Raw genomic sequence first — 23,525 nt, 5'->3', positions numbered from 1 at the left:
AAGTTGGATTAGTATTGATTTCTACGAACAAGAGCATCAGGTCTAATCATATGTTAAGGACTTACCGTCCCTTGTGATGAACAATACCTCGTATATAAAACATAGCATTATATTCTTCTAAATATGTTTGGTGGGGGGGTGGGGGGGTGGGGGTGGGGGGGGGGGGGGGGGGTGGGGGGGGGGGGTTGGGGACACCATGTATTTGTATTTTAAATTATAATTACCTTTATGAGAATCTACAATATGCATTTTTTACAATGCTGGATCCCATGTTTACTTCAAAAACATAGGACTCACTTTAGCAAAACGCTTCGCAGAACCTCCTACTGCACACATCCTTATATGTAGAATGAAACTAGAGTGGTGAAGTAAGCATGAAATAACTTGTATAATGACCATTTAAGCATTATCTTCTTTTTGTTGTTGCTTAATATTCAAATCTCAGTTGTTTATATCTCATCTATTAGCAAATACATTTTGTCATGGTACCCTGATGACGTGGATCAATACTCAGGATGCAATCACGTTGTTGTCTGGTCCAGACCCATTGCTTACACGCCGCCGTCGTATTGCAGGATTTGTTTGTTTGGTGTTTAACTTCGCACTCAGCATTATTCAAGCCATGTGACAGCGGTCTGTAAATAATCAAGCCTGGATCAGACAATTCAGTGATTGATATCCTGAGCATCGATCTGCGCAATTGGGATACAAGGATACGCATCAACCAAGTCAGCGAGTCTGAACACCTGGGGCCATAACTGATTTTCATATATTTTTCATCACAAGTCTGCCCTAACGCCCTATAGAATCTGTTTTGACAGATAATCGAGACTGAATACTCTCTGGTGATGACATTTTAATTTACGTGATGCCCGTTATAAGAGTTCCTGTATCAAAAGATATGATGGTGTAAACACTTTGAGCACAGTGGAGGTAGACAACATGAATACAAGAACCTAATACTCTGGGTACACTCATAGCCATTTAAACATCACGTGCAGTAGTATAGACGGTGGGGGTACTGGCTCACCCAACCTGGACCAGGTATAGTCTTAAATGGCGCAACATTGTAGTATTTTTATACTACACTTGCTAGTAATAGTTCCCTGTGATTATTAGGCTATGATCCTGAAACCGTTCTGACTGTAATGGATGGTTTGATTGTTACCATGACTATAGACTACATAGAATGACATTGTCCATGCTTGAACTATGTAACTATTTTGTCTTCTTTTTATTTCTATTACAATTTCTTTCTTTTGAAAGACATTGTTCACAGCTTCGTCCTGTACATGTCGCCTAAAGTTTGAGTGCTGGAAAGACAAGATAAACTTCTTTAGACCTTCAATAGAGTCTATGACATGATCGCGGCATGCTGTAAGGGACAGTTCTGTTGCAGTTTACATCGTCCAGTAAACAGTTGCTTGACCGCCAATTTACATTTCTGAAATAAACAACAAATTGTAAGCAAACTGAACGATACTGCATAAATAAAAAAATCATGTTTTGTTCGAACATCATATCCTAGTTTAATCATTGTCATAAGGACCATTGGAACTATATTAAATATACTCAGTTATTCCTTGTTTCAAGTTCATATAACAATGTCTCCATTGAGGATGCTGATTTCGTTCATCAGTAATAGGAATGGACCTCAAATGTGCCTGTAAATGACATGTCTTGTCCTTTAATCTCTGTATATAATGAAATTCGCTGTGCAGAGTTGCGTCCCTCGGGCACGCCAGAAACCTTTAATTATTGGCTCGAATCCTTGTTTGCCCAAATTCTGGGTTAGTCATTTCTTTCACCAAAGTGGTAAGGCCTGGAACCTGCATGACTTCAGGCTTTCCTCCAACCTCAAGCTGACACAGCGATATATAACTGGAGTAGTGTTCAAAGCGGCGTTAAGCCCAACTCACTCACTGTACATATTAAATATATGGGATATATCATGCACATTACATTATCATCCAATACTTAAATATGTCGTTAATTAATTCCCTTATACATGTACATGTGAATATTGTCCACAATAATTCATCCTCATTAAGTATTTTCATCTCTTATCCATGAAAATAGTCGCCATTAAATATACTCTATCATATTTGGAGGCGAGTATTAAGGCACGGCCTATCGGATAGACAACAGATAGTGCCTAACATTGAAAGCGCCACGCAGCAGCAGAGTTATCTTAACAGTGCACAAGTCACTGTGTCCAGGCTAAAGACACATCATTGACATAATGTTTGTCACTGGCCAAATGTATCATCAAAGGTTAATAATACAATTGGCCAGTAATTCCCGTGATGTACGAAGCAGCTGTCTAGTTTTTGGACCCTTTCATTTGTTGTATTCTATTATACATGTACTACGTCCAAGTTATGTGAGGTATGACCGACAGTAGGTTAGCTAAAAGTTAGAGCCACTGACAGTAACATATCGTAAATCGGGTGAACGGCCCACTTTGTGGATATGAATTAGTTATAGTATTAAAAGTCTGATACAGTCACTTATACGACAACACGTGCAATAATAGAATCGAAAAACTGTTCAGGTTATCTGTAGGATGTAGGCCCCACCATCCTTTTTTTTCAAACTAACACTGTAGAATGCATAAATCAAAAATGATATCTTCAACATATTTCTCAACATATTTCACATTGTTATGTAACCTGTCAGTGCATACGTACCAAATATGTAATACAATGCGTTATGCCACTGGAAGTACAATGGTGCCCTCATTTCGACCATGCGGTCCTTTTCTGGCAAAGTTTCTCATCGCCAACCTGTCCCAGTTAATATTATGTCCGCTCAAAGATTTTAGGGGAACAGAGGAATGAGGGGAACCTAAAGGCTTCCCTTTGCCATACTCTGAGGATAGTGCTCCATCAACACCCGTCAGACTTGCCGGTGAGGATTTGTGGTGTTGAATTTCGACTCGTTCCACTCCTCTCATGCTTGGAATCGAAAGCAGATCCGTCTGCCCCCTTCTAATTTTCGGTCTTCCAACTGAAACCTCTGAAGCTGATGTTGCTTGGCCAAAGTTTGACCTCGAAAGAGAGGGTTCATCTGGTACTGGACTTCCACTGCTGCTGGTTGAGTTTGCCCCAGGACTCTTGTTCCTCAGTGTCTTGAGTTGAAACTGAGTTACTGCTGGGCTATCATAGATTCGCGGATCTGTTGAATGCTCCGAGTGTTCTCCAACGGTCCCTTCGAACATCGACGAGAGCCCATCTACAGGGCCAGGTATGTCATGTGCGGTGACTCCTGGTGCTGGTTGAGATCCTTCAGGACCTACTCTGTCTGATCTCTGCACACTGCGCTTTCCTCTGGTGTTGTGAGGACTCCATCGTTGCTCATAGGGAAACCATTTGTACTGCTTTTGACCATATCTGAAGCAAAGGTTGAAGAAAATATATAATAACGAATTTGTTTCATTTTTAACCAAACATGGGTGTATACTTTTTTTACACGGCATTATTATTATCTACTGTCGATAAAGAACATAGCAGACGGCCTTGCCTGACAACGGTATAAGAATCTTTACCGAAACTTCGCCTTAACAGTAAATAAGAAGTTGTAATTCACAAATAATCTCTACTTTGTCATCTGTCAAACAATTCAACTGAAGAACATGCAATAAATTTTGAACTTAACCTTTCTCCCCAAATAATAATAATTGTCTGTAATCTAATATAGATATATAAGAACGTGCATTATTTCGATTTCATGCTTCTGGTTTGTTTCAAGCTTCTGACTATTTGTTATGAGTAACCTCTCTCGTCAGGAATTCGATAAGACAGTATTCGTGGTTTAACTCGGGGTTTGTGGGGTTGGTTGGTTGGTTTGTTGTTTAACGCCGCACTCAGCAATATTCCAGCTATATGACGGCGGTCGGTAAATAATCGCGTCTGGACCAGACAATCCAGTGATTGATATCATGAGCATCGATCCACGCAATTAGAATCGATGACATGTATAAACCAAGTCAGCGAGCCTGGCCACCCGATCCCGTTAGTGCCTTTTACGACAAGCATAGTCGCCTTTTACGGCAAGCATTGTTGCTGAAGACCCCGGACTCTTCACGGGTGTTGGTGTTGGGGGATTCTACCGAAAAGCATAGGCTCGTAATTTCAAAAATTGCAAAAAATATATAGTCTCAATACAAATTCCTAGATCACTATATTCTCTAGACATGTAGGTGATTGTTTAACTACCCGTAGGGATATATTTTGTAGATTGGCGAGTAGGAATGTGTTTAAAAGTGGAAATCAAAGCTCTGCAACTTTTATTGCCACATATGTTTTCCAAATTTGGTTGTCAACATATGTTGGCAACTGGCAATATCAACCCTTACCGACGTAATAAACAGCTTGCAGTCCAACATAGGATTAATATTCGCGAGAATTCCTCACTTACTGCAAAGTGATAGTGTAACACTGTAGCTTACCTGCCTAGACCAGCATTTCCAACATAATGCTGTTGTTTCGGAGGTGGTGGTGGATTTCGTGGCTGAGCTACTGGTCGCGGCTGTGCTTTAGGCAGTGGGGTTGTGGTTGTAGCGGGAGGTTTCGGAATCAGATGATGAGGCAAAAAAAAACGCACCTCCTTACGGACTGATTTAGCAGCAGCAGCAGCAGCAGGAGGGGGTGGAAGAGGAGGAGACTGGCGAGGGTTAGGCTGAGGACGAGGCACAGGCATTCTGGCAGCTCTTGATTCGTACGTCATTTGTTGAGGATAGTGTGGTTCCCGGAAGGTTTGTCGAGGTTTGTAGGGTTCATACGGTCGTCGTGGTGGTGGGTATTGCCGAGCAGGCTGTTGATACGGCTGTGCTTGCGGTGCATACTGTTGATATGATGGCTGAGGTGGTTGTTCAGGATAACCTCTTCTTGGAGGTGGCTGAGGCTGAGGCTGAGGCTGAGGCCGAGGTCGGGGCTGGTATCCAGCTGGTGGGTAGCGTTGCGCTTGTTGTCCTGGTGGGGGGTAGGCCTGTCGTTGATAGTGTTGTTGTTGCTGTTGGGGCGGGTACCGCGAATTTGCTGTAATGTAACATGTCCGATCATTATAGTCTACATATTTTATGAATGCATATACAAGTCAGATTGAACAGCAGTTAGTATCTACAAACATTTTGACATATTCATTCAAACAAGAATGATGACATGTATAGAATACAGATGTTGGAAACAACATTAAGCTACATACACAATTTACAACCTCCACCTCGGATTACACAACATCTTGCACAAAAAGCATTATATCTATTCGTCTCTATATAAAGACGTTTTCCTCATCTGCATCAGAATGACAGACATGCTTCATTTGGAGCACAGACACGGAGTTTGTTAGAGAGGTATGGTCATGCAGCATTCTGTGTGGTTCTTGTTACACTTAACCAGAGGCGGAATCTTGTTTGGGTTTTGACTCGTCAGAAGTGTGTCTCATTAAACCAGTTTATAAAGTATTTAGACAAATTAACTTCATTGGACTTGGAATATGTCTTAATTGAATGTCATTGAACAAGTAAGGATAAGATATATGGATAATCAAGTTCTTTTCATCACTTGATAGATAACGGTGACAGAACCTACATGCAAAGGTCGCTCTCAATTGTAATTAACAAGTTGTTGATCCATATGTCTTATCCTAACTTGGTACTCCAACTTCTAGATGCCTCTCGGGCGGGCGGGTAGCCTAGTGGTTAAAGCGTTCGCTTGTCACACCGAAAACCCGGGTTCGATTCCCAACATGGGTACAATGTGTGAAGCCCATTTTGGGGGTCCCCCGCGGTGATATTGCTGGAATATTGCTAAAAGCGGCGTAAAACCACACTCACTCACTCTGAATGCCTCAGAAAGATGTCATTGAACAAGAGTGAGTGAGTGAGTGAGTTGGGTTTAACGCCGCTTTTAACAGTATTCCAGTTATATCGCGGCGTGTCAGCTTAATGTGGGAGGAAAGCCCGAAGTGATGCAGGTCCCAGACGTTTACCACATCGGTGAAACCCACGAGCACGGGTATGGTGCTGGCAAACCTAGAAACATAATCGGGGCGAACCGGGAATCGAACCCACAATCATAGGTTTCTGGCGTGCCCAAGGGACGCAACTCCGCACAGCGAATCGCGGCGCCTTAGACGACTGGGCCACCCGTGCCCCCCATTGAACAAGACTAACTGTAGAACTGGAACATGAAGCTGTACATTGTGATCACATTTCTATATATCTCGTCGGACATTGCGATTGGTAATTGTCAATAAACTTAGTAGGACATACATAAGCATGACGTTATATGAGGAACAAGCTCAAATCCTGCACTCAACATTCGATGGTTTTATTCAACTACTTCATCTTCCTGTTCTTTGTTGGCAGTGAAGTCTAGAGTACAAGATGTTTGTAGTGCCAGGTTACGACTATCAGTTCATTTAAAACCCAACAGGTCTGATTCCAGATCACCTTTTTTTCTGAACGCGCATAAATGTAAGTTGCTTGAGATAAACAATATCATTCTAATTTTGCTGGGCGGTGGGGTAGCCTAGTGGTTCTAGCATTCTCTGGTCATGCCGAATAATCTGGTTCGAATCCCACATGGGTACAATGTGTGAAGCTCATTTCTGGTGATGATATTGCTGGAATATTGCGACGTAAAACCATACTCACATTCTCACTCTAATTTAGTATTTTTACCTTCTGTTATAAGGTATGCCAAACCAGTAATGAATCCATACGGTACAATTGAAGTCAGGACAGTCAGACTTACAATATGTCAGTTAACGGCATGCAAAGTGTATCTCTAAGCATGCTGAAACACCACTGGACATGCCAAATTAAATGATTTTAAAATGTGTTGATGTGACACCATGCTGCAAAAACGTTAGTCATTAGTCGTGAGTTTTGAAAATATGTTTCTTTACTGAATGGCATGCATCATAATCCTTAGCCATATCCATGCAGGTCTTGCCTGGGCGTGCATTGAAGCCCGGTGAATGTCTTGAGGATCCCACCGCACCACTTTGCTGACTCAACAACATTAACACTAGTTTATGGGTATTGTCATTGGTTCTTGGCCGGGTGTTCTTTCTTTGAGGGGATGGTAACTTGCGGACCGTGTGTTGTTGGTTATTGAGAATTGTATAGGACCCCGGAGTGCCATTACGTGTGGTGGAACGCACACCTCCTCGCCTCGAGGACGATACAGGTCGAGTGTTGACCTTTATCGGTCTCTGTACCTGTGTTTGTCCACGTGTCAGTGCTGGGCGTTTTGGGAGGTAATTGGACGTTGTTCTTGCAGACGTGGATGGTTGACGGTCGGGTTTTGTCATAGGTATCTGGCGTTGTTGATAGACATGATAAGAGGGCGCTATTTGGGGTGTGAAGGGCCGGTTCCTGAATGTGCGGGGCAGAGTCCATCTGCTTAGACGTCTGGTCCATTGGCTATTATATCGATCATTCTGGATTGGAGCTGTAAGGAGTTTAAAACTTTAAAACTTACAACTTGGAAACACTTGGAGGTTATAACATTAATGGGTCATTATCAAAATTTGTACCCATTTTGGTTCTGTTGAATGAACAAAAATAAAACTTGAAAACTGCAACTATTAGTGATTAAACAAGAAACATTAAAGCTTAACAAAACAGTTGGGTAAATTATGTTTACACAAAGAATCATGACTTTGCCATATATTGAATATACAGGGACAACAGTAGATATTTATTTCCTTGGTGTAACCATTATAGTTACCAATATTTTGCTGAGAAAAAAATAAATACAAAATTTATTTCAGTGTATTGTTGTAAAACTAATGTTTTACACTGCCTGGAACAAAAAAATAAGTTCACTTTTACATTCACCACGTTTTAAAGCCTGGTTCATCATTCTTGTGATAAATAGAAACAAATATTGATCATTCTCTTTGTCTGTGTCCCAAACACTAATAAGATGATTGATATAATTTCAATATTCTTTATTTATTGAACATTTTCTTTGTACTTTTGAAAGTCATGTCAAGCAATATGCGTTTACCTGAATCAGTTTCAGAATGTCCTCTGGTAACATTAAAGACAACACGGTTACACCAAAGACAAGGCGGTAACACCGAGAACATTACCATTACTCATAACGACTTTTAGTTGGTGTTGCATATTTGCAATGACATCAGGCATTTTTTTTCACGACGTTTACTTTGAAGTTAATACTGCTGACTTGTGGTAACACTGATGACATATAAAGTAACACCAAAGAAAATTAGTGATTATAAAGGGACCTAAGTTAAGGTGTTTTTTTATAAATGTAAATGTTAATAGGAGTTAAGACATGTTGGACCCATTATCACTAACTTCAAAGTTATTACTTGCTTACTTTTTGTAACACAAGTGACATATTAAGTTATACCTAGGACATAAAGCTTAATCTAACCATAAGTTAGAGAGTTTTAAAAAGAATATAAAAATTTAAGTGTTAATATGATTTAAAAATTGTAATTTCAAAGACATGTTTTAACCATTGTCCATTCACATTAAATAACATCTGACCAAGGACGTATTAAGTAGCACCAAAGACATATTTTCATTCAACATGAAATAATTAAATTTTCGTTGTGTTGTGAAATTCCTGCATTCTGATTAGCTGAATTGGTCACGCGGATTCATACAGTTGGCATGTCGGTTTTTCGATTCATACTCCAATGAACCGAACATAATACACATTCATTCATTCAATAAAATACAAATGACTGCTCCCTTGGCAGTGTCCGATAACATTCATGACCAGTACATTTAACTCTTTAATTCTTCTATTATACATGTAAGGATTTTTCTTAAATTCTAGAGTTTTCTTTATAACACGGTTACACCAAAACATGAAACTTTCGTGAGGTGATTCTTGGTGTTACCTTTTCCAGATTGAATAAAGTTTTCTTCCGTTGAATGAAAAACATTTTCTCGTGGAAGACAACCATAAGGGGGCATTAATTTACCTCCTCTCTTCATAAAGATGGACAACTTTAACATCTCATTAAGCAAATGGTAACACCAAGGACAGAAACCTTTTAGACAGGCATGCATTACTTAGTTTCCGTTGTTTAGGGACAAATACAAAGAGGAAACGTTTGTTTTATTATCAAGACTCTAATCCCATTCAAATAACACCAAAAACTCATGTAGATGAGATATGATTTGAAAGATGATCACTGTAAAAAGCATTCTGGGTCTATTGACAGTGATATTTCAACAATTTCAGATTATGTACCACTCCACTACAAGCAATTTAAGCACTGACAAAGTAGATGTCCGATGATATATTATAATTTGGTTCCCAACTAAAATACAAGGGATGAGATGTTATCTGAAACGTCATGAAAGATAAAGATTATTGACATACAAAGGGCACACAGGTTGATAATGACCCAATTGTATACAAATTTCATTTATTAAAACATTTAAATAGCAGACATGATTTGCCTGAATGTAACGATCATATGAAACCACTACCCCTCTCCCTCTCTGCCTTCTCTTCGCAAAATGTTCGCATTCCTCTTACACATTCTGGAATCCATTTTGGATGAATTAAGTAGTGTACACTTTTGATACAAATATGCGATAACGTTTTTCTGTATCAAAATAAACATTCACTAGTAAGAAATGCTAAAAACATTTGCAGGCATATCATTATCAAAATCCGTTTTGTATTAGTAGACTTTCATGCAGTGAGGGGAAAATACATTATACCTCTCAGTTGATTTTAGCAAATTTTGATTTTCAATTGAAAATATCTTAACTTAGCAATATCATATAAACACATGAACTGTACTGGCGCTAAGTCAGGACTCAAAGAATACGTCTACATTGTTTATTTTAAAAAAAATGAAATTTGATATAAAACTGTTAAACACTAAAAGAAATAATTCGAAAAATACAACTGCTAGTGGGAATCTCAGATCTTATCTTATCTTTGAAAATCAACATGAAGTTTTGCAAACATTTTAATCATGGTAGGGGTTGAAAATTCATCTCTTACCCCAGTCTTCATTGAACCAATATATTTTTACACAAAATTATGGAGCCACAGATTAGGAATGAGTGATTGATCAATTATGAGATAGACGTTATGAAATTTTCAATTACTTAAAAAACAAACTCAGTATACTTTCTTTTGCCCCTCAGTTCAACCATATACGAAAATGTGTATCTGACAAGTATATTATTTCATGCACAAATGGACACAATACATAAATAACATAGTCACACATACTCTCCTGCTCACATGTACTTGGTACCCTCGCGACAGTACCGTTGTACTATAACACGTTGCAAATGATATCACTATAATTCCGCAAAAAGGAGGTAAATATTCGTGAGCAGTAGTGTATGCTCACCATACATGACAGAGACGCCCACGTAACCACTGAACACTGACATACTGCACATAAAAGATCAAACAATGTTTTGATGAACAATTAATATGCAAATGTCAATCCCAAAATATATATATCACGATCATAACATGTGTACATATATTTCTGTCAGTTTGTTCTCATGTATGGTTTATATATTTTGCAAACAAGCTTATGTATGGAAGAGCGTACATCGCATTTTGTTCAGATGTTAAGAAGTAAGTACATATTATGCACTGAAGGTAATTATTCAGGAATTAAGCATCATTTAAAAACTGTTAAGCGATATTATAAGATTACGACTACTATTTATTTGTGATTTAAAATGGAGGGATTAGAGACTGCACAAATTGTTGCATATTCGGATTTTGTTTTTTGAAGACAGTGAAGCATTGGAAGAAGAAGGGAGAGAGTTGAAGATAGTGACGCATTGGAAGAAGAAGGGAGAGAGTTGAAGACAGTGACGCACTGGAAGAAGAAGGGAGAGAGTTGAAGACAGGGACGCATTGGAAGAAGAAGGGAAGAGAGTTGAAGACAGTGACGCATTGGAAGAAGAAGGGAGAGAGTTGAAGACAGTGATGCGTGGAGTTAGGAAGGGGACATCACGGCAGTGATGAGCTAGTTGGCTTGGCACCACTTGTCAGATATACCACGGCACTACAACTTGGTTTCGGATGAAAGCTCGACTCCATAAAAAAAGACAAAATACATCTTGGGTGTGCTAAATACTACATCTCAGTACCCACGATTTTGTTTTATAAAATACAACACGACAAATAATAAGTAAATACATAACGTGTGTGTTATATACGTGACAGTACATTGTAGTACAACACCCGTGAAGATCCGGGGTAAATAGATCTTCAGCAACCCATACTTGCCGTAAAAGGCGACTATGCTTGTCGAAAGAGGCGACTAACGGGATCGGGTGGTCAGGTTCGCTGACTTGGTTGATGCCTGTCATCGATCCCAAATGCTCATGATGTCAATCACTTGATTATCTGGTCCAGACTCGATTATTTACAGACGGTGGTCATACAGCTGGAATATTGCTGAGTGCGGCGTTCAACAACAAACACACAAACATACAAACAAAAGAAACAATTTACAACACGACACTCATCTTGCTTGGGTTTGAGTGTGTGAGATTGATTTTGATTTTACGCCGCTTTTAGCAATATTCCATCAATATCACGGCGGGGGACACCAGAAATGGGCTTCATGTCGGGAATCGATCCTGGATCTTCGGCGTGACGAGCGCACGCTTTAACCACTAGGCTACCTGACCGCCCCGAGAGTTTGTTTTCTATTCAATACTTATTTCTTTCAAGAAGAAACTGTGGAAAAATGTTTTTTTGTTTTTTCTTTACATGAAGGCAAACACATTCTTCAATTTCATACACAATAACTGCAAACAACATTCATGGAATGGTCTTTTGGAATTGATGAGGGTAGACATGAAACATGGGTTGAGTGAGTGGTGTATAGTGATGTATCACGGCGTGTCAGCTTGACGTTGGAGGAAGTCCAAAGTGATGCAGGTCTTAGACGTTTATCGCTTTGGTGGTGGGATGGTGCTGACAAACCTAAAAACATAATCGGATCGTACCGGGATTCGAACCCACCATCATAGGTTTCTGGCGTGCCCATGGGACTCAACCATACACAGCGAATTGCGGCGCCTTAGACGAATAGGTATCCCGTGTCTCTGTAGTAACATACCCAAATCTAAGAGTATGATTGGTTATATTAATGTTTTGAAAACTAAAGCGTAAGATCGCTTCTGTGGTTTAGACAGAGCGTCTGTCCCGGAAAGCGGGAGGTTGGTGGTTCGATCCCTGGCCGAGTCATACCAAACGACGTTAAAATATGGTACTTGTTGTTACCCTGCCTGGGGCTCGGCATTAAGAACATAAAATAAGGAATGGTCGGCTCGAAGTCAGTATAATGTGTCTTAGTGGGGTATCCATGTTAAACCGTGGCATGGTATCCCAGTCGGCTAGCACTATAAAACCGAAAATTAGTCCGGTCTGGTAAAGTGAGCTTCACATACTGTGCCATTGTGCAAAACGTTCCTATGACAAAGACCACGTCTGTGGTATAGTGGATAGAATGTCTGCCCGGTTCGATCCCCAGGTCGCGTCCTACCAAAAGACGTTAAAATATGGGACTTGTTGTTACCCTGTCTGGCGCTCGACATTAAGGGGCTAAAGCAAGGACTGGTCGGCTCGGAGTCAGTATACTGTGTCTGATTCGGGTATCCATGTTAAACTGCGGCATGGTATCTCAGTGTGCTAGCACTATAAATCGTTCGGCATTAGGGGACGATTGAACAAGGCCTGTTAATGAGCCTAAATGGAGCATCTATGGTATCCCTTGGCCAGCACTATAGAATCGACATTAGTACGGGCTAGTACAAGCAGCCTCACACACACACGTACACACACACGCACACGCAAACACGCCGCATACACGCTCACACATGCATGCATGCATATGCATGTCTCTATATAAATGCAGTAATCTCACTCACACCAACTTCTTCTCACCACACCTACATTCTCACATATGCATGCATTATGTCTTGATGAATACACCACACACGTCTGAAGATATTTCACTATAGTACACATGCACTAATAAAAGCTCTCATTGCTATATAATATAATATGTTGCAGAAAGCGTAAATGCATATCGATAGCATAGGCTCCACTGACAGAAATGATATGCTCCTGTTACCATTGAATCACGCCATGAAAGAATTATGAGAGACATGACATGGTGAGAATCTCCACCGGAATGCCTTATTCGTACAGACGAATGGCTACAATATGTTGCTAGGATCGAAATTTCTAACATCAAGAGCACGTTCGTGGTCATGATTTTGCTAAAAATTAGCTAGAACGAAGATTTGCTCGTTTTTAAATATCAGAAAACGAGCAAAAAACAAACTCCGCGTCCGGTGTTGACCAAAAGAAGTAAATTTTGAAGAGAAAAGTCTTATCCCCATTCATAAGAACAGAACCGCTATCTTCCATAATGAATTCTAAACGTTTCGCTCAATTCTGAAATTACGCAGATCATCTCGCCAATTGTGATAATCATACATTTTCGTTTGGACAATGAATGAGACTCGAACCAGGATGAACAGTGGTACGAAAACACTCCTTCATGTAAATAATCACATCTTACCCCACCCTCTGTTACTGAAGCGGGTCGATTAAAAAATCTCTGGGAAGCTGAATGAATAAAGAACGAAAAACGTTTGACATGTACATGTACGCGTTATAGAAAAACAATTTCTTATTTAAACGTTTTTTTAATACTGAAAACAACGACTCTCTTTTTGAACAAACCATACGTCTTTCATGGCGTGTTTGCTTGGAACATTAATGCCATGGCAACAAGACATCCTGTTAAAAGCTCTGATTGCCATGTTAGCCATTATCATGGGAATGGTCAATATTGAGCCATCACCACTGTTGACCTTGTGACCTCTGATGTGGATCCAATAGTTGACCTTGTGACCTCTGATGTGGATCCAATAGGTGACCTTGTGACCTCTGATGTGGATCCAATAGTTGACCTTGTGACCTCTGATGTGGATCCAATTGTTGACCGTGTGACCTCTGATGTGGATCCAATAGCTGACCTTGTGACCTCTGATGTGGATCCAATAGCTGACCTTGTGACCTCTGATGTGGATCCAATAGTTGACCTTGTGACCTCTGATGTGGATCCAATAGTTGGAGTGGCTGGGATCTCGGTGTAGACGGTTTCGTGGTCGTAGTGGTGGACGGAATGATTTGTTCTGGCAACTCAATATCAGGAGCCTCGTACTCGCCATTGAACGTCGTTGTTGGAGCCTTGATTGTCGTCGTTGTAGTTGTTGTAGAGGTCATTGGTGGAGATGTAGCTTTAACCACGGAATAGACACCTCCAGGTTGATTATATAAATGAACTCCATGAGATAGAGATTCCTGGCCTCCTCCTACAATTAGCCCAGATGATCGCTGAGGCTGGGTATGTAATTGTGGATGTTCGTTTGGATAGATATTTACGGGCCTTGAGGACGCAGCCGAAGAAAGCCCTCCCGTCACCAGGCCTGGAGGGCGTTGAAATGCTGCAGGGTGTGCTTGGTAACTGAAGTTCCCGCGATGCCCCGAGTACAGCTGGTAGTCTCTGTGTGTCGAATAACCCCTACGTCGTGTGCTAATCTGGTCATGCCATGACTCTGCGGAAGCATACAGTACGACCAAATATGATGGCATTTGATCTGGATCAGGGGACATTTATTAGGAGATAAACTTTATAATTTTGTGTTTTCAGATTTGCGAGTGTTATTGAGTAATCAATTCCCGGTTATGTCATTTCGTTACCTAATTTCCGGCCAACTAAACGCGGTTCTGATTATCAGAAGATGTTCAGATGAATTTTCATAAAATTTAATATTATATATTGAGAAAAAATACTTATCCAGAAAGGTTCCATAAAGTTAAAAGTCCGAACGATTTCGAAGTTCGAAAGATCTAATCCCATTTAACTAAATCAGATTGCATTACACAGCTGGATCGTGATCTAGTGATAGAGCGTCCACCCAGAGAGCGGAAGGTTCAGGGTTCGATCCCGGCCGCGTCATACCAAAAGACCTTAAAAGATGGTACTTATTGTTACCCTGTCTGGCGCTCGGCATTCAGGGGCTAAAACAAGGACTGGTCGGCACTGAGTCAGTATACTGTGTCTGAGTGGGGTATTGTTTAACTGCGGCATGGTATCTAGCACCATAAAATCGGCATTAGCCCACCTAGGGCACACACACACATGTGCATGCACGTCGCTAAATAGGTGCAAGAATCTTGGACGCGACGTTAAACCCCATTTCACCTCACCTCATCACACATACCCCGTTAAGATCATGCTTGTCGTAAGAGGCGGCTCTCAGGATGGGTGGTCAGACTCGCGGACTTGGTTGGTGCATGTTATTGTATCCCATTACATGGATCGATGCCCATAATGACAATCACTGGATTGTCCGGCTTAGACGCGATTATTTACAGACCGCCATCATAAAGCTGTAATGTTGCTTAGTGCTGCGTTATAAAAAAATCTTTTTAAAATTACCAGAACATGCCCAACTCCAGTCTAAATGTCGACGCAACAGCATGTAGATAGACACTGATATATGAACACTGGGACAAAATGAATAGCAGGGAAACGACACACGTACCACAGTGGAGAAGGCCTGAAAGAGAGGCTCGTTCATGAAGGTACAGACATAAGGACGTTTCGGATGTCACATACAATGTACAAACAGGTGACAGTTACATTTCACATAATGAACAAATCATGCACCAAGACGTGTGAAACGTAAAGCAAACTAAACAGAAGTTAGATCTGTGATGTGTAATAAGACATATTTTTTTTAAATGAAACTACATGTCGATATCTTGTATCTCTTGATTATATACAGTGACACTCTCTTTACTCGAACTTCCTGAACTCGACATATCGCTTAAGACGACGATACACCATGATCATGTCACGTGAACTTACATTGTCAGACCGCTTGTCTCGAACTTCGGATATATCGATTTTGTATCGATTGTCTCATGGCAGGAAACGAGGTTTGTGGTGTTTACCCTAGGACAGGTATGAGCTCCGGCTCGATGCTGTTGAGTGTGTACCATCGTATCTTGGGGACACAGGTGGCCCAGTCGTCTAAGGCGCCGCGATTCGCTGTTCAGAGTTGCGTCCCTTGGGCACGCCAGAGACATATGAGTGTGGGTTCGAATCCCCGTTCGCCCCGATTATGTTTCTAGGTTTGTCAGCGCCAAAGCCGTACTCGTGGGTTTCACCAAAGTGGTAAACGTCGGAGACCTGCATCACTTCGGGCTTTCCTCCCACATTAAGCTGACACGCCTTGATATAACTGGAATACTGTTGAAAGCGGCGTTAAACCCAACTCACTCACTCACTCGTGCCTCAATGACATGGATCCTTTGTGTCTCATGATGTCAGCCTCTTGTTTGTCGTGTCAGTGCACGATTACGTACAAGCCAGCGTGATACAGCTGATATTGTGCAAACTGCAGCATAAAACAAAGTCCGGTAACTCTCCCTTGAGAGGAGGCGCTGCAACTCCATGTGCCGTGATGCATCCCTTCGTTCAAATCCCACATTCGTCCTGACGATCTTTCTAGGTTTGTCAGCATCATACCCGTGCTCGTGGGTTTCACCAAGGTGGTAAACGTCTGAGACCTGCGTCGCTTCGGTGACTTGAAACGTCACTCACAATCTTCAATCTACCAGAGTGTATTTCACCCTTGCTTAAAGAATATTATTTATGATTTAAATGGACTATTTGAAATTAATGTTTTATCAAGACTCATCAGTAAGGCCGAACCTTCAACTCGTTCCGGTGAAATCATGTGTACATAACCTTGCTCGTGCTGTAACATTCTACTCAACTTTTGATAGGGGTATTTTTTATACACACAACTGATTCGCATGATAAGCCAAGTGTATACTGTAAAACGTGAAATTAATGCGTCTCCAAAAGAATGCGACCGCTGGCCCCTAGCCAAAAATGCGACTCAATATGAATGCGACACCCCTCTCCTCTCAAGCATCAGTGGATTTATATCTAAACAAAATGTCCTCTGTCAGGTTTACAGGAGAATCTAGATGGATCGTCCCTATGAAAAGGTGAGTAATGCATAATACAAAGTCCATGTGGTATCTACATAGTATAGGCAGGCACAGAGACAGGTGTGATCAGTGTATTTTACCCTTGCTTAAAGAATATTATTTATGATTTAAATGGACTTTTATAAATTAATGTTTTATCAAGACTCATCAGTAAGGCCGAACCTTCAACTCGAGTTTCGTTCCGATGAAATCATGTGTACAACTCCTTGCTCGTACTGTAACATTCTACTCAACTTTTGATAGGGTATTTTTTATACACACAACTGATTCGCATGATAAGCCAAGTGTATACTGTAAAACGTGAAATTAATGCGTCTCCAAAAGAATGCGACCGCTGGCCCCTAGCCAAAAATGCGACTCAATATGAATGCGACACCCCTCTCCTCTCAAGCATCAGTGGATTTATATCTAAACAAAATGTCCTCTGTCAGGTTTACAGGAGAATCTAGATGGATCGTCCCTATGAAAAGGTGAGTAATGCATAAAACAAAGTCCATGTGGTATCTACATAGTATAGGCAGGCACAGAGACAGCAGTGATCAGTGTATTTTACCCTTGCTTAAAGAATATTATTTATGATTTAAATGGACTTTTATAAATTAATGTTTTATCAAGACTCATCAGTAAGGCCGAACCTTCAACTCGAGTTTCGTTCCGATGAAATCATGTGTACAACTCCTTGCTCGTGCTGTAACACTCTACTCAACTTTTGACAGGGGTATAATAAGCCAAGTGTACATCTAGATGGATTGTCCCTATAAAAAAAGGTGAGTAATGCATAAAGCAAAGTCCATGTGCTATTTACATAGTATAGGCAGGCACAGAGACAGGTGTGATCAGGATCTCCTACCTGGTGGTTGCCATTGATTTCTGTAGCCCTGTTGTGTCTGGGGAGGACCTCCTCGATACTGATTTTGTTGCGCTGGTTGCCGTTGATGCTGGACCCAAGGTCGTGTTGGTGGAGGTGTGGTGGTTGTGATGCTGGCGGTGGTAGTTGTTGGTGTTGGCGTGGTCGATGTTGTCGTCCCACCCGTGCCTGTCACCCCTTCATACTCAGGGGGCTCAATCTCTCCTGCAACTGTGGTCGGGAGTCCTGTCAAGAGAAGATAGCATGACTGAACGCTACTGTAATATAATTACTTACGGTATGGAATCTATTTGTATAATCAGGTTGCGACCACAGGCCTCTGTGTTAGATATTATTCTGTGAACAAGGAACCTTATTTCAGTTGTTATAATGCAAACGTAAGCCCCTATTGCAGCAGCTATAATAATGCGAACATAGACTCCTATTTCAGCCATCTAAAATGATGCGAACACAGATTCCTATTTCAACAGTTAGATCCCAGTGTCAGCCATGTAAAATGGGGTGAACTCAGATCCTTATTTCAGCTATCTAAAATGGTCTAGACATAGACCCATATTTCAGCCATCTAAAATGATGTGAACACAATTCACTATATCAGCCATCTATAATGATGTGAACACAGATCCCTATTTCAGAAGCTATTATGATACGAACACAGATCCCTATTTCAGAAGCTATAAAGATGCGAACACAGATCCCTATTTCAGAAGCTATTATGATGTGATCCCAGATCCCTTTTACAGAAGCTATAAAGATGCGAACCCAGATCCCTATTTCAGAAGCTATAAAGATGCGAACACAGATCCCTATTTCAGAAGCTATCAGGATGCGAACACAGATAGCTATTCAAAAGCTATAATCCTGGCCAAATAGTCCCCTGTTACAGACAGATTTATTGTTGCGAACACAGACGTCCATTTACGCTAGATATAACGATGTGAACACAGTTACCTATTTTAACCAGTTCTAATGATGCGAACACAGACCTTTATTTCAATCAGCTACAGTGACTAGATGTCTCCCAATTTCTCTTTATATCTCACTCTATTTAACGTAGGTCCGCCTTTATAGGTTTATGTCACATTTCTTTATATCTCACTCTGGTCCGCCTTTATAGGTTTCATGTCACATCTAAGTAAAAGTGTGTAACAGATCATGATTAGAATTTCATATTGCGGAAGGCGAAGGACATCGTAAACAGTCGCGAAGGCTAGATGACAGAGTCCTAGTTATTCACACCGTTATTTAGAGTCGGGTCAAATATGTGACAGATCATAACACAAGGACTATTTTAGTAACATCTACATTAATCAAGATTTTGCTTTAAATATGACTGGGCGATTAAGTGTCTCACTCTGGGAGAGTGGGTTCGAATCCCGGGTGGGACTCAAACCCAAAAGTACTAGAGTTTGTTTTTTGACGCCGCACTCAGCAATATTCGCGCTATATGACGGCGGTCTGTAAATAATCGAATCTGGACCAGATAATCCAGTGATTGACATCAGGAACATCGATCCACGCAGATTGGATGCGATGACACGCATTAAACCAAGTCAGCCAGCCTGACCGTTAGTCGCCTCTTGTGACAAGCAGAAGTTGCTAAAGACCAATTATAACACGGATCTAAACGGGGTAGTTGAAAAATGAATGGGAAAATGTGTATTCATTAGGTGAAAAACTTTGTTAAATGGGATAAGATCTTTCGAACTTTGAAATCATTCGAACTTTTCACTTTATGGATATTTTTCAGGATAAGTATCGTTCTTTCTTTTTCTCAATATTTGATATTAAATTGTATCAATATTCATCTGAACAACTTCTGCTAATCAGAACTGCGTTTAGTTATAACGGAAGGTAAAGAAATGATATAACCGGGCATTGAATATTCAACACATGCAAATCTGAAAACACACCCGATCCCGTTAGTCGCCTCTTACGACAAGCATAGTCGCCTTTTACGGCAAGCATGGGTTGCTGAAGACCTATTCAACCCCGAATCTTCACAGGACTACTAATAAAAAAAGATGTTACATTTGAGCACTTTCTAAATGGCATTGTGTATTGATATTCAGGCAATATCACTGCGTGGGACATCAGAAATGGACGCCTGAAATTGCACCAGTGTGAGGAATCAAACTCGAACCATGTGCAGACTAAACGATATACCAGCAGAGTATCCCCGCCACCAAAAAAAGAACGTGAATATACGAGACAGAGAGAGACACAGAGAGAGCGAGACAGAGACAGAGAGACAGAGAGAGAGATTCAGTGTACTAGTTCGGTTTCAATGTGCTCGCCAATTGATATACCATGCCGCAAATTAACACGAATATTTAGACACATTATACGTCTTACGCAATGGCATAGCCGTAATATTTTCCTCCCTGCGTTAAGAAATGGGCGGAGACTTAATTGTAACGGTACTAATCATGAGCAATGCAATATTTGTTCTGAATACACTAGCTTTTTTATAATTTAGTATGGTTGTTTTCAAAAAAAATTTCTATTCGTCCTTCTCTTTTCCAAACGTCAACGCCGAAGTATAAGTGTCGCAAATGGCGAATAGGTGATGGAAATTATATGAATGGATTATTATAAATAAGTGATGATACCAGTTGGCCATGCATTTATCTGTATATTTATTATTGTGTCTGGAAAGCTTGGCTGCATCGTTCAAAAGAGTGATTAAATTAGTTGTGATTGGGTGAGATTTGTGTTGTACATATTCGAGGGCATCTTCCCGAGGCAAGGGAGTTAACTAACAGTCCACTTTCCACCCTTGCCGAACTTGGCTGGAATTTCTGGAATCGATCGTAGAGCCACAAATGGCTTATACGGGTTATGTCCCTTCTATTGACCAATCTGATTCTACTTCTCATGTCACCTGCATTTGCTTCAAACAAAATGGCGGCTCCCAATCAAGACGATCTGATCGATAATCAAGATCTATGTTGTAATAAAACTGGTCTTACTTCGCAATGTGCATCAAATCACATGAGCACCTTTATTCGAAATATGAAACGATTTGAAAAAATATCTGTTGACGCCGACGTGGCTGCACACAAGCTTTGCAAATCCTGCAATCGACCGGCAGTTTAAGAACCAGATGTCGATTTCGTTTCGCAATTTTGATTAGACTACGGATGGGCTCGTAAGTACAGCCAAAATATGACTCCATAATTCCGGCCTAGTTCGCCAAGGGTGGAGACTGGACTTATACAGTCAGTTTACACCCTTTCCTCGGGAAGATGATTTGAAGGTGACAATTCCGGATGCTTCAGTGCAGTACACGAACACCTGGTGTTAAGAGTCAATATTTGATAGCGATTCACATATTGCAATATTTTTGAGGTGAGGTGAGGTGAGGTGAAATTGGGTTTAACGTCGCGTCCAAGATTATTGCACTTATATAGCGACGTGCATGCACGTGTGTGTGTGTGTGTGTGTGGCTGCTTGTACTAGTCCGGACTGATGCCGATTTATAGTGCTAGCCCACTGAGATACCATGCCGCAGTTGAACATGAATACCCCACTCAGACACAGTATACTGACTCCGAGCCGACTAGTCCTTGTTTAAGCCCCTTAATGCCGAGCGCCAGACAGGGTAACAATAAGTACCATCTTTTAACGTCTTTTGGTATGACGCGGCCGGGGATCGAACCCCGGACCTTCCGCTCTCCGGACGCTCTACCACTAGACCACGGAGGCGGTCACATATTGCAATGAAGTTACGAAATAATAACACAGGTGACGCAACCAATTAAGCATTCTTACTGTACATCAGCTATCCACACAGATAATAACATATATCCTTTAAGTATTTCTGCAATAAAGACTAAATTCACCTAGTGTCATGCGTGTCATGTACTAGCAGTCGGAATCATTTAGCAGTGATTTCTTGTGATTATGGAAAGGGTTGTGTCCCTTTACTTCCAGTGATCTCTATGAGTAGATACACCACGCAACTATAAACGAAGGTCACAGGAAACAAACGAGGCATTCAAGGCAAGTCATTAATGTTTGCTATTTTAAGAGGAGGGGGATATAAGCCACTCCCAACATACATTCTCTGACGAGTCCACGACATCAAGTTACAACTGGGATTAATACAGAGTTATTTATGAGTCCGCCATGGCGTTAGGGACTCCTTACATCAGATCATATAAAAGGAAAGGTTCGTGTGAAATTAACGAAGAATTTTCGACTTTTTTGGAATGCGCGCCTCAGTCAATTTTAGTCAATTTTACTTTGAGGTTTCGTCCAACACATTATGAATATTATCATGTTTTGTATAGTGTTTTACTGGATACGAACAGTATCCTTCATATGTTTTATAAATATATATATTTATTGTCTTATTGTGTCTCATAAGCGTTAAGGCTGGACTCTATCTTTTAATTATGTCCAATTTATGCAACGTGTGACAAATAAATAATTTACTGACTTTAATGATATTGAGGTAATCTAAGCATGTGAATTATCGATGGTTGCATATGATTGTGTCGGATTAACGAGTATGTCGGATAAACGAAATTTAGTAGTATCAACGTTCGTGATCGAAAATCGGACAACTACACGATAGATAAGGATTCAAACACGTTATAAAAAATATAAAACATATATTCATATTGTTATGTTAAATTGTTGGCGGAATATGTTTTCTAATCATTCAACCTCTAAAGTTTAACACAAAACAACTGTTACGGACTGTTTGACAGATTCAAAATACTTTAAAAAGCATAGTCTGGAATGGTACTGAAACTGGTACCCAAAGCTAACGTCGACTTCCTGTTGGTCATTTCATTGGTAGGTCATAGTTCGCGAAAGGTTGTTCTGGCGTGACTTGTAATGGGATGTCCTCGTCGATAGCGAGAACTTGTATCTGATTATAATAAGATTGAGGTTATCTAAGCATGTGAATTATCCTGTTTTCTTTATTTAAAGCATTAATTATTTATTGTTTTGCATGTTTATCTCTGCATCCGTTGTAATATGCAGCTACCAGCCGACTCGTCTCGCATCAGAACACGGGCTGTGTACTCGCGGGCAGATGACCACGGAGTATGCTGATCACTGTGTCGGATTAACAAGACTGATGAGTGATTTCGATAATTCGTTGCAAATTAGGTGTGTCGGAGTCGGAGTGCGGGACTGTCGAATTAACGGGTCTAAATAGCACTGATTTAATCGGTTCCCATCATTAGTGTCTGATGAAGCCGATTGTCGGATTAACGAGTGTCGGATTAACGAGACTTGACTGTATTTCCTCTCTCATATACAAAAACAAACGCCGTGTTATGTTCGCAGTGGTATGATCGAAAGCATACACACAACAGTTATATATACAACTGATATCACATTCCAGCAACCAGTTCACTTCGTAACGGAACAGTTTTAAGAAAGTGAGTTGGGTTTAACGCCGCTTTTAACAGTATTCCAGTTATATCACGGCGTGTCAGCCCAATGTGGGTGGAAAGCCCGAAGTGATGCAGGTCTCAGACGTTTACCACTTCGGTGAAACCCTCGAGCACGGGTATGGTGCTGACAAACCTAGAAACATA

The 23,525-nt window shown here is 40.7% G+C and overlaps 1 protein-coding gene across 1 annotated transcript in view; it reads right to left on the bottom strand.

Annotated features, from left to right (window-relative positions):
• Positions 1-490: 490 nt before the first annotated feature.
• Positions 491-23,525, bottom strand: part of LOC124111667 (basic proline-rich protein-like) — a 57,465-nt gene continuing 34,430 nt past the window's right edge. Inside the window, exons 3-6 of the mRNA XM_046471426.2 lie at positions 17,947-18,189; positions 4,451-5,039; positions 2,691-3,392; positions 491-1,444 (exon numbers count right to left, since the gene is read on the bottom strand). Of these exons, the coding sequence (XP_046327382.2) occupies positions 2,711-3,392; positions 4,451-5,039; positions 17,947-18,189 (1,514 nt within the window). The 3' untranslated portion in view covers positions 491-1,444; positions 2,691-2,710. The remainder of the gene's footprint in view (positions 1,445-2,690; positions 3,393-4,450; positions 5,040-17,946; positions 18,190-23,525) is intronic.

This window comes from Haliotis rufescens, unplaced genomic scaffold (genome assembly GCF_023055435.1).
Source record: "Haliotis rufescens isolate VD_foot unplaced genomic scaffold, xgHalRufe1.0.p SCAF_77, whole genome shotgun sequence".
Classification (NCBI taxonomy): domain Eukaryota; kingdom Metazoa; phylum Mollusca; class Gastropoda; order Lepetellida; family Haliotidae; genus Haliotis; species Haliotis rufescens.
Note: the sequence above shows the minus strand (reverse complement) of the source record. Positions and strands in the feature narration are given on the sequence as shown.